At 43.7% G+C, this 13,461-nt stretch overlaps 1 protein-coding gene across 1 annotated transcript in view; it reads right to left on the bottom strand.

The window, feature by feature from the left end:
• Positions 1 to 12,589, bottom strand: part of LOC140488971 (ETS-related transcription factor Elf-5-like) — a 32,012-nt gene extending 19,423 nt beyond the window's left edge. The window contains exons 1-2 of the mRNA XM_072588199.1: positions 12,474 to 12,589; positions 731 to 817 (exon numbers count right to left, since the gene is read on the bottom strand). Coding sequence (XP_072444300.1) covers positions 731 to 817; positions 12,474 to 12,558 — 172 coding nt within the window. The 5' untranslated portion in view covers positions 12,559 to 12,589. The remainder of the gene's footprint in view (positions 1 to 730; positions 818 to 12,473) is intronic.
• Positions 12,590 to 13,461: the final 872 nt, after the last annotated feature.

Raw genomic sequence — 13,461 nt, forward strand, 5'->3', positions numbered from 1 at the left:
GGTTGCCAGGAATGGAGGGTTTGAGTTATAAAAATAGGCCGGAATTTTTTTCACTGGGGCGTAGGATGTAGAGGGGCGCCGTTATAGAGGTTTATAAAATCATGAGGGGCTTAAAAAGATGAATAGCAAGGGTCTTTTCCCTCAGGTGGGAAAGTTCAAAACTAAGGAGCATATTTTTAAGGTGAGAGGAGAGAGTTTTAAAAAGGACATGAGGGACAATTCTTTTTACACAGTTTGGTTCATGTGTGGAATGAACTGCCAGAGGAAGTGAAGGATGCAGGTACGTTTATAACATTTAAAAGACATTTGTATAAGTACATGATTAGGAAAGGTTAGGAGGGATAAGGGCCAAACAAAAGCAGATTGGACTAGTTTAGTTTGGGAACACAGGTGGGCGTGAACGTTTTGGACCAAAGGGTCTGTTTCCGTGCTGTATGACTCTATGACTCTATACATAAGTTGTGCTTTGTTTGGTTGGACAAATGTTTCTTGTGCTAGGTATCAGGAAATACATCATTATCTGCAGAGGAAAAGAAAAGTCAGTGCTGCTGGAGAAAGGCTGGTGGAGAGCGAGACAGGCTGAGTTGCTCGAGGAGAGAGCCAACATGGACACAATAGGCTGAATCATCCCCTGTACTATAACAATTCTACAATTGTGTTGTATATCCTGGATTGGAGAGTTATTTTTGTCTGCTGTAAATCCCCTGACTCCTCGAGTTTTGCTACTTACAAAAGTCAATGCTGGGTAGAACCTGTTTAACCGGATGGCCCACTTGCCGGGGATTACTGTGGTACGTTGTCACGGTTGCCAGCAAGCCTGGAAATGAAACAAGACAAACAAGTGTCAGGTTACAAAAGCTACCGAGCAGCTTGATAGCTAGAGATGTAAGACAGCTCTCAGAGCCACTGAAAACAGGCAGCATCCATGGAGAAAATGCAAGCTAACGTTTCGAGTCTAACTGACTCTTCATCAGGACTGAAGTGAATTTGCTCCTACTCTCAGAGCCACTGCCCTGGGATCCACTACAACAGTGCCATTGGGCTTTCCTGAAACAGCACACTGGAATCCACCACAGCAAGGTGTTGGAATGGTACTGCAACTGGGATCCACTGAAACAATGTGCTGGGATCCATGTTGGGATCTGCTAAAACAATCTGTTTTGATCCACCAAAACAGTTTTGGGACTAACTGTGACAGTATTATAGGATCCATTGCACTAATGTGTTGGGATCCACTTCAACTGGGCTTGGATTAACTGCTAAACTGTATTGCAATCCACTCCAACCATGCATTGTGACCCACTTGGGTAGCGATGTGATCAGATCCACTGAAACTGTTTTAGGGGCCATAGCAGCAATGAACGGGCTTTACGAAAACTGAACACAGGGATCCACTGCAATGGTGCACTGGGATTCACTGTAACCAGGCAATGGAAACTGCTGCAAAAATGCAGTGGGTCCTACAGCACCTGTGTTTTTGGGATCCATTTCAACCATGCAATCGGATCCGTGGATATAGTATATTGAGATCCACTATGACATTACTTTGGGACCTACTATCACAATGCATTTGGATCAACCGCAATGTTAGACTGAGAATCTCTGTGGCATGCGGAGTAAACTGGGAATCTTCTGCAACTCTGTCCCTGGAGCCCTTGAAATACTGCAATGGGAGGCCCCTTCAACTGAAGGGGTGACCAACTCCTCTGGGATAAAATATGTGGACTGGAGAGGGTGAAGTGAGGATGCTGGTGGCCATGAGAGTGGGATGTAGCAGTGGAGTTGTTGAAAAATCTGACTGACTAGTTGGCAATTCAACAGGAGGCATGGGCGTCTTGAGACTATAATTGTCAATTGGGATGGGGCAATTTTAAAATGAACTAAAACCAACAACTTGTCTTGTTGATAAATGTAACACTATTGTCTCTCTGGTGGCCAACTCACTCACTTGCATTCCTGCTCAAAATCCCCCAAACTCACCCTGGAGATTCCCCAGGATCCATCTCCCATAAGCCGTCCAAGGAAATACAGAAGTAAAGATATCCCTTGAGGTGGGACAAAGAGACAAAATAAAAGGTGATCCCTTAAAATGCAGAATAGAAGAGCATTCTGTTCAATGGATTTCCTGTGGCAAGATATATGGTCGGAATTGATTGGAGTCATCATTGATAGTGGAGGTAGAGGGAGGTTCACAAAAGAGGGAGAGAGGTCATAAGGAAAGAGAGGGAGAGCAAGGAATATCCATTCCATACCCTGCAATGACTCTCCATGTCTAGCATCTTTCCTAGATCCTTAGCACACTCATCAAACCAAACATCTACTCATTTGATTACCTTCTTTTCCAATTCCTGGCCATCTGACTGAGCCTTTGTTTTGCTTGGGGAAGGGATCTGTTAGGAGTTTTTAAAATCATGAGAGGTCCAGACAGTGGAAGTCAATAGGAAACAATATATTCTATCTTATGAAAGGGTCAAAAGGGCAAAGATTTAAAGTAATTAGGAACAGAAGCAAAAGTGATGTTAGGAAAACGTTTCTTCATGTAGTGTGTGGTGAGGGTCTGGAATGCACTTCCTGAGAGTACAGTGGAAACAATTGAAGTATTTGAGAGGGAATCTGATGGTCTTGGATTGGGGTGGCATTGTGGCTCTGTGGATGGCACGGCAGCCTCACAGCGCTAGGGACCCGGGTTTGATTCCCGCCTCAGGCGACTGTCTGTGTGGAGTCTGCACATTCTCCCTGTGTCTGCATGGGTTTCCTCCAGGTGCTCCAGTTTCCTCCCACAATCCAAAAGATGTGCAGGCCAGGTGAATTGACCATGCTAAATTGCCAAGTCAGGGTTAAATATGAGATAGGGAATGGGTCTGGGTGGGTTACTCTTTGGAGGGTCAGTGTGGACTAGTTGGGCCAAAAGGCCTGTTTCCATACAGTGGGGAATCTAATCTAATCTTCCAAAATGAAAAATGTGGTGGGTTACAGGGAGAAAGCAGGAGAATGGCACTAAGTGAATTGCTTATTTGGAGAGCTGGTGCAGAGACGATGGGCTAAATGGCCTCCTTCTGCACTGTGGCATTTCTCACCTCCCCAGCCTGTCTCTCCTCTGCTCCTCATTGTTTGGCCCTTTGCCATTCCCTCTAACCTACTGATCTACCTCCATCCTATTTACCTTCACCAATGGCATCTCCTCTTACTCCAATTTCTCCCATGATTCATGAGATCATTAGATATAGGAATAGAAGTAGACCATTCAGCCCTTCGAACCTGCTCCTTTAATCAAGAAGATAGTGGCTGATATGGCTGTGGCCTCAACTCCACTTGCCTGCCTATCCCCCCATAACCCTGGCTCCCTTACCAATAAAAACTCTTTGGAACTCAGCCTCGAATATATTCAATGACCCAGCCCCCACCTCTCTCTTGAGAAGAGAATTCCAAGGGGCAATGACCTTCTTAGAGAAGACGTTCTTCCACATTTCCATCATAAATGAAAGACCCTTCAGTCTTTAAACTGTTTCCCCTAGTTCTAGATTCTCCATGAGGGGATCATTGTCTCAGCATCTTTGTCTGATTCCCTCTATTTCTCACACTAACAGTGCTGGCATTGGACTGCACCAGTTTGAATGTGGCTTTCTGAATCTCCTCATTCTCAGTCTTCCTTCTGGTGAGGTCATGGCCAGGATGGATAGACATCCGTTCCAAGGATCCTCTGTTTGGTGCTCAAAAACCCGATCTCTGTGACTCACTATATCCCTGGCAGTCAGTTCGATAGCTCTGCTCCAAGCTCTGACAATGTCAAGGGAATATGGGAGATAGGAGGATGTGTGGTCACTCTGTCCCAGCTAGCAAGTTCTTCTATTGTTGCACTTCAGAACTCCATCATCTGTACACTACTATCAGGAAGTCCAGAACTGGAAGTCAAGAATAGGCTGGGGCCATTTTCCCTGTAGTGTGGGAGGCATAATGGCTTAGTGGTTAGCACTGCTGCCTCACAGCACCAGGGTCCCAGGCTCGATTACAGCCTTGGGCGACTGTCACAAAGATGTGCAGGTTAGGTGAATTGGCCATGCTAAATTGCCCATAGTGTTAGGTGCATTAGTCATGAGGGAAATGGGTCTGGGTGGGTTACTCTTCAGAGGGTCGGTGTGGACTGGCTATGGTCGAAGGGCCTGTTTCCACACTGTAGGGAATCTAGTCTAAAAGAAAACCCCCTCCCCACCGTAATCTGTCACTGTCCTGGCTTATCTTTTAAAGCTCCAGACGCTATATTGACAAGGTTGGAAACACATGGAGTCAGAATCTCTATCTTAGCACTATGAACCACCTCAGTATAGAAATCCAGAAAATTCAGAATATTTATAAATGTAAGGGAATCCACCTGATGTTAAAAGATGTTAAACATGAAAAGGTGCAGAAAAGATTTATAAAGATGCTGCCACAATTGCAGGCTTTGAGCTCTGGGAGGATGCTGAATAGGCTGGAGCTATTTTCCCTGGAGTGTGGGAGGCTGAGGAGTGACCTTACAGAAGTTTATAAAATCATGAGGGGCATGGATTGGATGAATATCCAAGGTCTTTTCCCTGGGGTAGGGGAGTCCAAAGCTAGAGGGCATAGGTTTAAGGGGACAGGGGAAAGAAATAAAAGGGATCTGAGGAGCAACCTTTTCACACAGAGGGTAGTGTGTGTATGGATTGAGCTGCCAAGGAAGTAGTGGACAAAGCAAGAGGCTAGAAGAACACAGCAAGCCAGGCAGCATCAGGAGGTGGAGAAGTCAATGTTTCTTCAGGACGGGGGTTGGGGGGATGTGTAAGGGGAGCTGCAGATAAAAGGGGTGGGGGGTGCAGGGTGGTGAGGCGGGGGTAGGTGAAGCCAGGTAGAAGGTACGACCTGGTTGGTCAATGGGAGGAACGAATCCAATTGGTAGCTAGAAGGAAGGGTTGATGAAAGGAATGGAAGGGAGGAGGAGGGGCTGGGAAGGGAGTCAGGGGATAGGGAGAGAGATCATTTGAAATTGAAGAACTTTATGTTGAGCCCTCCAGGCTGTAGATGCCCAGGCGAAAGATGAGGTGTTGTTCCTCTGATTTGTGGTCTGATTTGTTGTGGCAATGGACGAGGCCAAGGATGGTCATGTTGGAAAGGGAGTGGGAAGGGGACTTAGAATGGGCGGTGCCTGGGAGTTATGTTTCACTGAGCATCTCAGCCGGGCCCGCAGGGGCCGACCTGACCTCCTAGTCACTGCCCATTTTAGTGCCAAATGCAGGAAAATGGGACTTGATTAATTTAGGATATCTAAATTAATGGACAAGTCTGTTTCTGTACTGTACAATCCTATAACAATAGATTGAATATTAGATCTGCTCCATGAAGAAACAAGGACACAGGAAAAAACTTGGTGGAAACATAAGATTCCAACAGGACTAGATAATGTCTCACAGGTTGTTGCATACAGTAGAAGTGGATAGCATGGCCTAAACTTTGAGGGTGATAAATTTGACACCTCTCTGAGGAAACATGCAAGTATGTGGCAAATCTATGGAACAGACTCCCTGAGGGCATGTTGGAAATGGATACTGTTGTTTCATTCAAACACAGCTGAGATAATTTCCTTCTGAAAATAACGTGTTGGGAACGCAGTATATGAGAAATGTGAGACGTGATAAGTGGTAAGTGGGATGTGTGCTTGGGGATTTCTGTCAAAACATTTAAAACTACATTCTAGTATAACTTCTTGCGACTTGACTTTTGCAGGTGACAGTTATGGACTGGTCAATGCTTGCCTTTGAAGATGCTGTGTCCAGTGTGAAGATGTGAATCCCTCATCTCCGGAAAATCTCTTTCCATTGTTGGATCAAAGGTGGTGGGAATAAATGGAAGGAAGAACTCTGCATCTCTGCTTCCAAGGAAAATATCAGATCGCTCGGATTGTATAGGTTTGGAGGGCATGGCCAGTTCTGTGGAGAAGATACAATAGATGAGGTAGAAAATCTTTGTTTAATTCCACATGTCTTCCCTTCTCCTCAATGTGTTGCTCATGTTGGGATTCAATTTTGAGGGAGATTGTGGGGATTGGGGGGGTGCTCTTGTGGTGGAGGCCTGGGTTCAAGTCTCAACTGCTTCAGAACTGTGCCATAACATAGATCTACCCTTCTGAGGGCCATCGATCGCTATCTCAAGTGGCCACTGTCACGAGTTCAACAAATGTTACTCGACCAATAGTGGTACCTCCACCATGTGCACAGAACAGGAATTGAATATGGGATCCTGTGGTTTTCTTTGACACTACCTCATTTGGGTACTAGCTCTGAAACAGGCCAGGTAACTGCTTTGGTCTGTTTATGCTCCACATGAGTCTCACCCCAATGTTTTCAATTAACCCTATTGGTTTTCCATTGCTTATCCAACCCAAGACAGTTCATCAAGTTTGAAACTATAGTAGATTTACTCAGGGAATATCAGCATTTCATATACCTGTGTCCTACTTACCAACCATCCTATTCCCTCTTCTTTCTACACCCTCTTTTATCATGTTAGACCACTCCTCACTTTTTGTTAAATCAGCCTATTCAGAGATGTTATCCAGAGATAACCCTCTGGCTTGAACCCCAGACTCCTGGCTCAGAGACAGGCACACTACCACTGCCACAAGAGCCTTATTGCCTCACTTTATACTATTTTAAACAACCAATTAAGCCAAGTTAAACTGGTGAAAGAACTGATGTAACACAAATCTAATAAAATCAAGCTAAACTTACAAAATATTAAATTATTGTTTTTAGTTTCCATTCATAGTATTTTAGATAAATAATTTAAACTAATGAAAGAAAATTAATCAAATTGAAACAAATGCCCGCTTCTGATATTGGAACTGTTACTTAAGTCAAACTCAAGTCAGGAAATTTTACTTAGATATAAATCAGCATTTCATTTTGAGGTTGTAATGCACTCCAGCTCCTGTGGTGTCCATCGGCTGTGGAGGTGTGGGTCTTTATACATTTAAGAAATTTAACTCAATTAAACTAAATTAAACCAAATGAACTGAATTAGCCCAGATTAATAACTCTTTAAAAGGCACTGTAGCTAAAGACAAAGCCCCAAAGGAAATTTACAAATTTAAAATTACAATGTGGCTTTTAAGACTGATGATCAAGCTCTCTTTATTAATCCTCTAAGTGCTTGATTAATTAATGTCCTTCATCCATGTATCCTGACATTATAATTAGCATAGAATTTTACTGCTTTCTTTCTGATTTTCTTATATAGCTTCAACTTAAATGATATTCACTTCAACTACTCCTTTATGGTAGCAAGTTCTATATTCTAACCATACTCTGGGTAAAAAGGTTTCTCTTGAATTCCAATTGGATTTATCAATACTTTTATGAAGCCTTACTTGTGTTCTCATTTGGAAATATTTCTTCCAGATCCATGCATTCAAACCCTTTCATGACGGTATAGACTACTATTCAGGGCCCCCTCAGTCTTCTCTTTATTAGTTATTTTTATGGGGCAGGCAGTGGGATGTCAATTGGAAATAATTCTCTGGTATGTCAGAAAATAGGAAACAAGCTTTTGAACCAGAAACCATGTTGTGATCTTTTCATGCAAACTCGACACTGTCTGGCAGCTCACTTGATTGGCACCCCATCCACCATTTACTCTTTTCGCCACCAACTCACAGTGTGTACCATCTACAAGATGCACTGCAACAACTCATCAAGTTTCTTCTGATATTACCTTGCGACCTTTACCACCTTCAACAGTGCTTCCCAAACTTAATTTCCTCTGTGACTGCATTTTGAGGCTTTAATTCATTCACAGGATGGTGGCATCGCTGGGTATGCCAGCATTTACTACCCATCCCTAATTGCCCCAGAGGGCAGTTAATGGCCACAATGCCATGGGTCTGGAGTCACGCAGAGGTCAGACCGGGTAAGGATGGCAGTTTCCTTCCCTAAAGAGCATTAGTGAACCAGATGGATTTGTCCAACAATCAACAATGGATTCACAGTTATCATTAGGCTCTTAGTTCTAGATTTTCTTTATTTGCTTACATTTTGTTTATTGAAAGTTGTCATGATCCCTCTGGGAGAGCTGGAGCACAGCTATACAGCTGTTACAACTTTGGCAGGGCTTGTATTGCTGCCTCAGAGCTCCTGACTTTGATATTTCAACTCATGACCACAGTTGGGGTCCAACCCCCCACTGTGGATTCCCCTGAACTAGAAGGACAAGGGAACACCAGCACCTCCAAGGTGTGCACCATCCTGACTATATCGCTGTACCTGGGTTACAATCCAATACCATCCTCTCAGCACTCTGGTTGTCTCAATACCCCAGGGACTGCAGTGAATCAAGACAGAAGCCCAAAATTTTTAAGTTAATTCATGGGACTCAGATATCATTGGATCGCCCTAAGTGTAGTTGAGAGTCAAACGTATGACTGTGTATGTGGAGTCACACCTAGGCCCGACTGAGAGCAGCGGACTTTTCTTCCCGAAAGGAGATAGCAAATCAGATGGCATTTTACAACAATCGACAATGGTTACATTAAGCTGGCTTTATATTATATTCAAATTTCACCACCTGCAATGGTGGGAGTTTCAAGCTCATGTCCCAGACCATTAACCTGAGTCTCTGGATTATAGGTCTAGCGATGTTACTATGACACAACTGGCTCACCTCCCCTACTTCAGTCCAATAAATGCAGCCTCGCCAACAATGCTGATTAAATAAAGAGAAAACATGTGCAGTACATTGTGAGAAAGGTATTGTCTTGGAAATGGGTCACTGAATGACTATTGACTCCACTCAATTTCCTGGGTACACACTTGTGTACCTCATTGAAGTCTGTCATATTTTACAAAGCTATCTGCAGTGGTCTGTAGATAAAAACATCATGACTTGCACCTCTCAACATATTGGGATCTGATTATCATTTTTTCTCGTTCTTATGAACACTGGTTCTGAACCAGGCTTCTCTTTCTATCAGCACATGCAAATTAGGTGTTTGCATTTCAGCCCAACCAGTGATTTTTTTTCACTGACGGTTTGCCTGAGTTACGGCAGCTGGCTTCATACAAAATGTAAGTCTTGCTTTCTTGTTCATAAAGGCCTGGCTGCCCAGTGCCGTCAACTGGGTAGATCCCATGGAATACAGGGAGAACTAGCCATTTGGATACAGAACAGGCTTGAAGGTAGAATACAGTTTTTGGATTAGTGGTGCTGGAAGAGCACAGCAGTTCAGGGAGCATCCGAGGAGCAGCAAAATTGACGTTTCGGGCAAAAGCCCTTCATATTCCTGATGAAGGGCTTTTGCCCGAAATGTCGATTTTGCTGCTCCGCAGATGCTGCCTGAACTGCTGTGCTCTTCCAGCACCACTAATCCAAAATCTGGTTTCCATCATCTGCAGTCATTGTTTTTACCTTGAAGGTAGAATACAGAGGGTGGTGGTGGAGGGTTGATTTTCAGATTGGAGACCTGTGACCAGTAGTGTCCCACAAGGATCAGTGCTAGGTCCATTGCTTTTCATCATTTATGTAAATGAATGTAGGAGGTGTGGTTAGTAAATTTGAAGATGACACCAAAATTGGAGGTATATTGGACAGCAAAGAAGGCTACCTCAGAGTACAATGGGATCTTGATCAGATGAGCCAAATGGCCAAGGAGTGGCAGATGGAGTTTAATTTAGATAAATGTGAAGTGCTGCATTTTGGAAAGGCAAATCAGGGTAGGACTTATACTCTTAACAGTAAAGTCCTGGGGAGAGTTGCTGAACAAAGAGACCTTAGAGTGCAGGTTCATAGTTCCTTGAAAGGAGAGGCGCAGGTGGATAGGATAGTGAGGAAAGCAGTGGAAATGCGTTCCTTTGTTCGTCAGAGCATTGAATATAAGAGTTGGGAATTCATGTTGCAGTTGTACAGGACATTGGTTAGGCCATGTTTACAAAACTGCATGCAATTCTGGTCTTGCTGCTTTAGGAAGGATGTTGAGAAATTTGAAAGGGTTCAGCAAAGATTTACAATGATGTTGCCAGGGTTGAAGGGCTTGAGCTACAGGGAGAGGCTGAGTAGGTTGGGGCTATTTTCCCTGGACTGTCGGAGGCTGAGGGGTAACCTTATGGAGGTTTATAAAGTCATGAGGTACATGGATAGGATAAATAGATGAAGAGTGGGAGAGTCAAATCCAGGTGGCATAGGTTTAGGGTGGGAGGGGAAAGATTTAAAAGGAACCTAAGGGGCAATATTTTCACGTGGAGGATGGTGTATGTATGGAGTGGGCTGCCTGAGAAAATGGTGGAGGTTGGTACAATCACACCACTTAAAAGGCATCTAGATGGGTATATGAATAGGAAAGGTTAGGAGGGATTTGGGCCAGGTGCTGGCAAATGGGACTAGATTAATTTAGGATATCTGGTCAGCATGGACGAGTTGGATTGAAGCATCTGTTTCTGCGCTTATATCTCTATGACTCTATAACTAAGACAGTGAGATAGTGCTAATGTAGTTGGCTTAGCAACCCTGATAATCGCATTTATGTGTGAAGGTGAGAGTTTAAATCCCACCATTGCAACTAATGGCGTCTGAATAAATGAGTTTCAGTTTCTAAATTAAAAATAAAACCTGAAATATAAAATAAATACAGAAAATTCTGGGGAATCTCAGCTGGTCTGCCAGCATTTGTGGAAAGAGAAGGCAGAGTTAATGTTTTGAGTTTGATATGACTCTTCTTCAGAATAAGAACATTCTTCAGATCAGAAATATAAATCTAGTCTCAGTAATGGTGGACTGTGGAACTCTGATTAATTGTTATAAAAACCTATATGCTTTACTGAAGTCCTTTAGGGAAGGAGATCTGCTGTGCTTTCCTGGTCTGGCGTACCATTGACTCCAGACTCAGAAATTGGCTGAGTCTTAACTGCCGTCTGATGTGAGTCAAGATTAGAGTGGTGCTAGTAAAGCACAGCAGGCCAGGCAGCATCCGAGGAGCAGGAAAATCGAAAAGCTTTTGCCTGAAACGTCAATTTTCCTGCTCCTCCAATGCTGCCTGACCTGATGTGCTTTTCCAGCACCACCCCTGCCTTGACTCTAACCTACAGCATCTGCAGTACCCACTTCCGCTTGCCCTCTGATGTGGCCTAGCAAGCTGCTCTAATAGAGGGCAATTAAGGAAGGGCAACTGAAAACAAAAAAAATGCTGGAAGTCATAATGGACAGGGGTCAGGCAGCATCCGTGGAGAGAGAGCAGGCTAACATTTTGAGTCTAGATTACTCTTCGTCAGAGCTGATGTGAAATCATGGAGCCATGGAAATTTACGGCACGAAACGAAATCATGCCCCTCATGATTTTATAAATCTCTATAAGGTCACCCCTCAGCCTTCAATGCTCCAGGGAAAACAACCCCAGCCTTTTTAACCTCTCCCTGTCGCTCAAACCCTCCAACCCTGGCAGCTTCCTTGTAAATCTTTTCTGAGATTTGTATTCATTCATGGACTTGGACAATCAGTGCCTTGAGCTTGTTCCATGGTCTAACACCTGCCTTTGGCCCATGTCACTTAATACCTTGACTTGACATATTTATCTATCTCTGATTCAACACAAATAACTGATCCAACATTAATGACTATTTGTTGAAGGTGAGTTCCAAACCTCTACCACGCTTTGTGTCAAACGGCTTGCTAATATCTGGGAGTAGCTGAATAAACTGGGGCTATTTTTCCTGGAGCATTGGAGTCTGAAGGGTAACCTTATAGAGGTTTATGAAATCATGAGGAGCATGGATAGAATAAATAGGCAAGGTCTTTTACCTGGGGTGGGGAGTCCATAATAGGAGAGTATAGGTTTAAGGTTAGCGGGGCAAGGGACTTTGGGGGCAACTTGTTCATGCAGAGGGTGAGGTGGTGCATGTATGGAATAGGTGCCAGAGGAACTGGTGGAGGCTGGTACAATTGCACATTTAAAAGGCATTTGGATGGGTATATGAATAGGAAGGGTTTAGAGGGGTATGGACCAAAGGCTGGCAAATGGGATTAGATTTATATAGGATAGCTGGTCGGCATAGGCAAGTTGGACCGAAGGGTCTGTCTATTGCTATGTCTTCATGATTCTAAGTGGCTGAACCAAAGTCCTGTAACGCTGCAACATGACCTCCCAACTCCTATACTCAATGCAACGTGGAGGTGGCTGCATTTATACAATCATTGCCAGAGATGCCCACATTCCTTAAATGAATAACAAAAGTTATTTAATTCAAATTTAAGTTGAACCTCAGTGATTTAATTTTAAAAACTTGAATTTATATACAGTGAGAAGACGTCCTAAAAATTCATTACAACTGATGAAGTACCAATCAGAAATGTTAACTGTTTCTCTCTCCACAGATGCTGCCAGACGTGCTGCGTTTCTCCAACAAATTCTATTTTTCTTTCAGATCTCCAGCCGCCACAATCATTTGGTTGTATAAAACAAATACCAGTTGGTTTACCTGTTCCGTTGGTTGTGGTGGTGATATTGTCATAATCTCCCAGTTTGCAATGAATGGGGATCATTGGTGGCTCTTGGAAATACATTTCACCTTTGCAGGTGGTCTCAGCCCACAGAGCTTCGCAGTCCCGGGAGGTCAAGAGAACACACAACTGGCAGAATTAAACTCGCCCGAGTTCCCAAGAGATGGAGGGAGAAACAAATGGGCTTCTGGGAGCCAAATCCCAATCTCTGGGCGACAACCTTCAACAGCTTTGGGAATGTCCTCACTGCACGGTGACCAGCATACACTGACGAGTGTCTTTTGTGTTTGCGCATGCGGGTGTGAGAGACGGAGAGAGAAAATAACACATATGTTTCAGGTTTTAGCAGTTTATTTTTCCCTATAAGGCTGAGGTATTTGTGGACCAATGCCAACTCACCTTTATCAAGAACGGGTTTAACATCCCTGTCATTCCTGCGGTGGCAACATGATGCTAGCACTTGGCATCCAATTTCGTGAAGCTGTTGGCATGACCCTGGCAATCAATGCCAACCGTTGGGAGGAAGCTGGCAGGTGACATTGCAAAGAGAGAAATAAAATATATTTTTTACTCAGAGTGTTGTCGGTCTTTCTCTGGCTCTGTTTAGTGACAATAGTGCTGCCTCATGGGTGGACTAAACTGCACCTCACAACAGAAAGACAACTTGATTAGGATGCCAAAATTAACACCAGTCAGAAGGCCATTCAGCAAATCATTACCAGCCCCTTCCTTATGCTATATATAATTCAGAATCTATCTCGGCTTTACCCATTCATTTAACTCTCTCAATGAAATCTGTACAAGTACAGTACCTAGAGGTCATTAAGTGAAACTACAATTTATTTTGTCCAACACAAAAATTGTTGGAGAAACTCAGCAGTTTGGGCAGCATTTGTGGAAGGAAAGCAGAGTTAATGTTTTGAATCCGAAACATTAGTTAGAGCTCTCTCTTCGAGCTGTCGGTAT

The sequence above is a fragment of the Chiloscyllium punctatum genome, chromosome 18 (genome assembly GCF_047496795.1).
Source record: "Chiloscyllium punctatum isolate Juve2018m chromosome 18, sChiPun1.3, whole genome shotgun sequence".
NCBI lineage: Eukaryota > Metazoa > Chordata > Chondrichthyes > Orectolobiformes > Hemiscylliidae > Chiloscyllium > Chiloscyllium punctatum.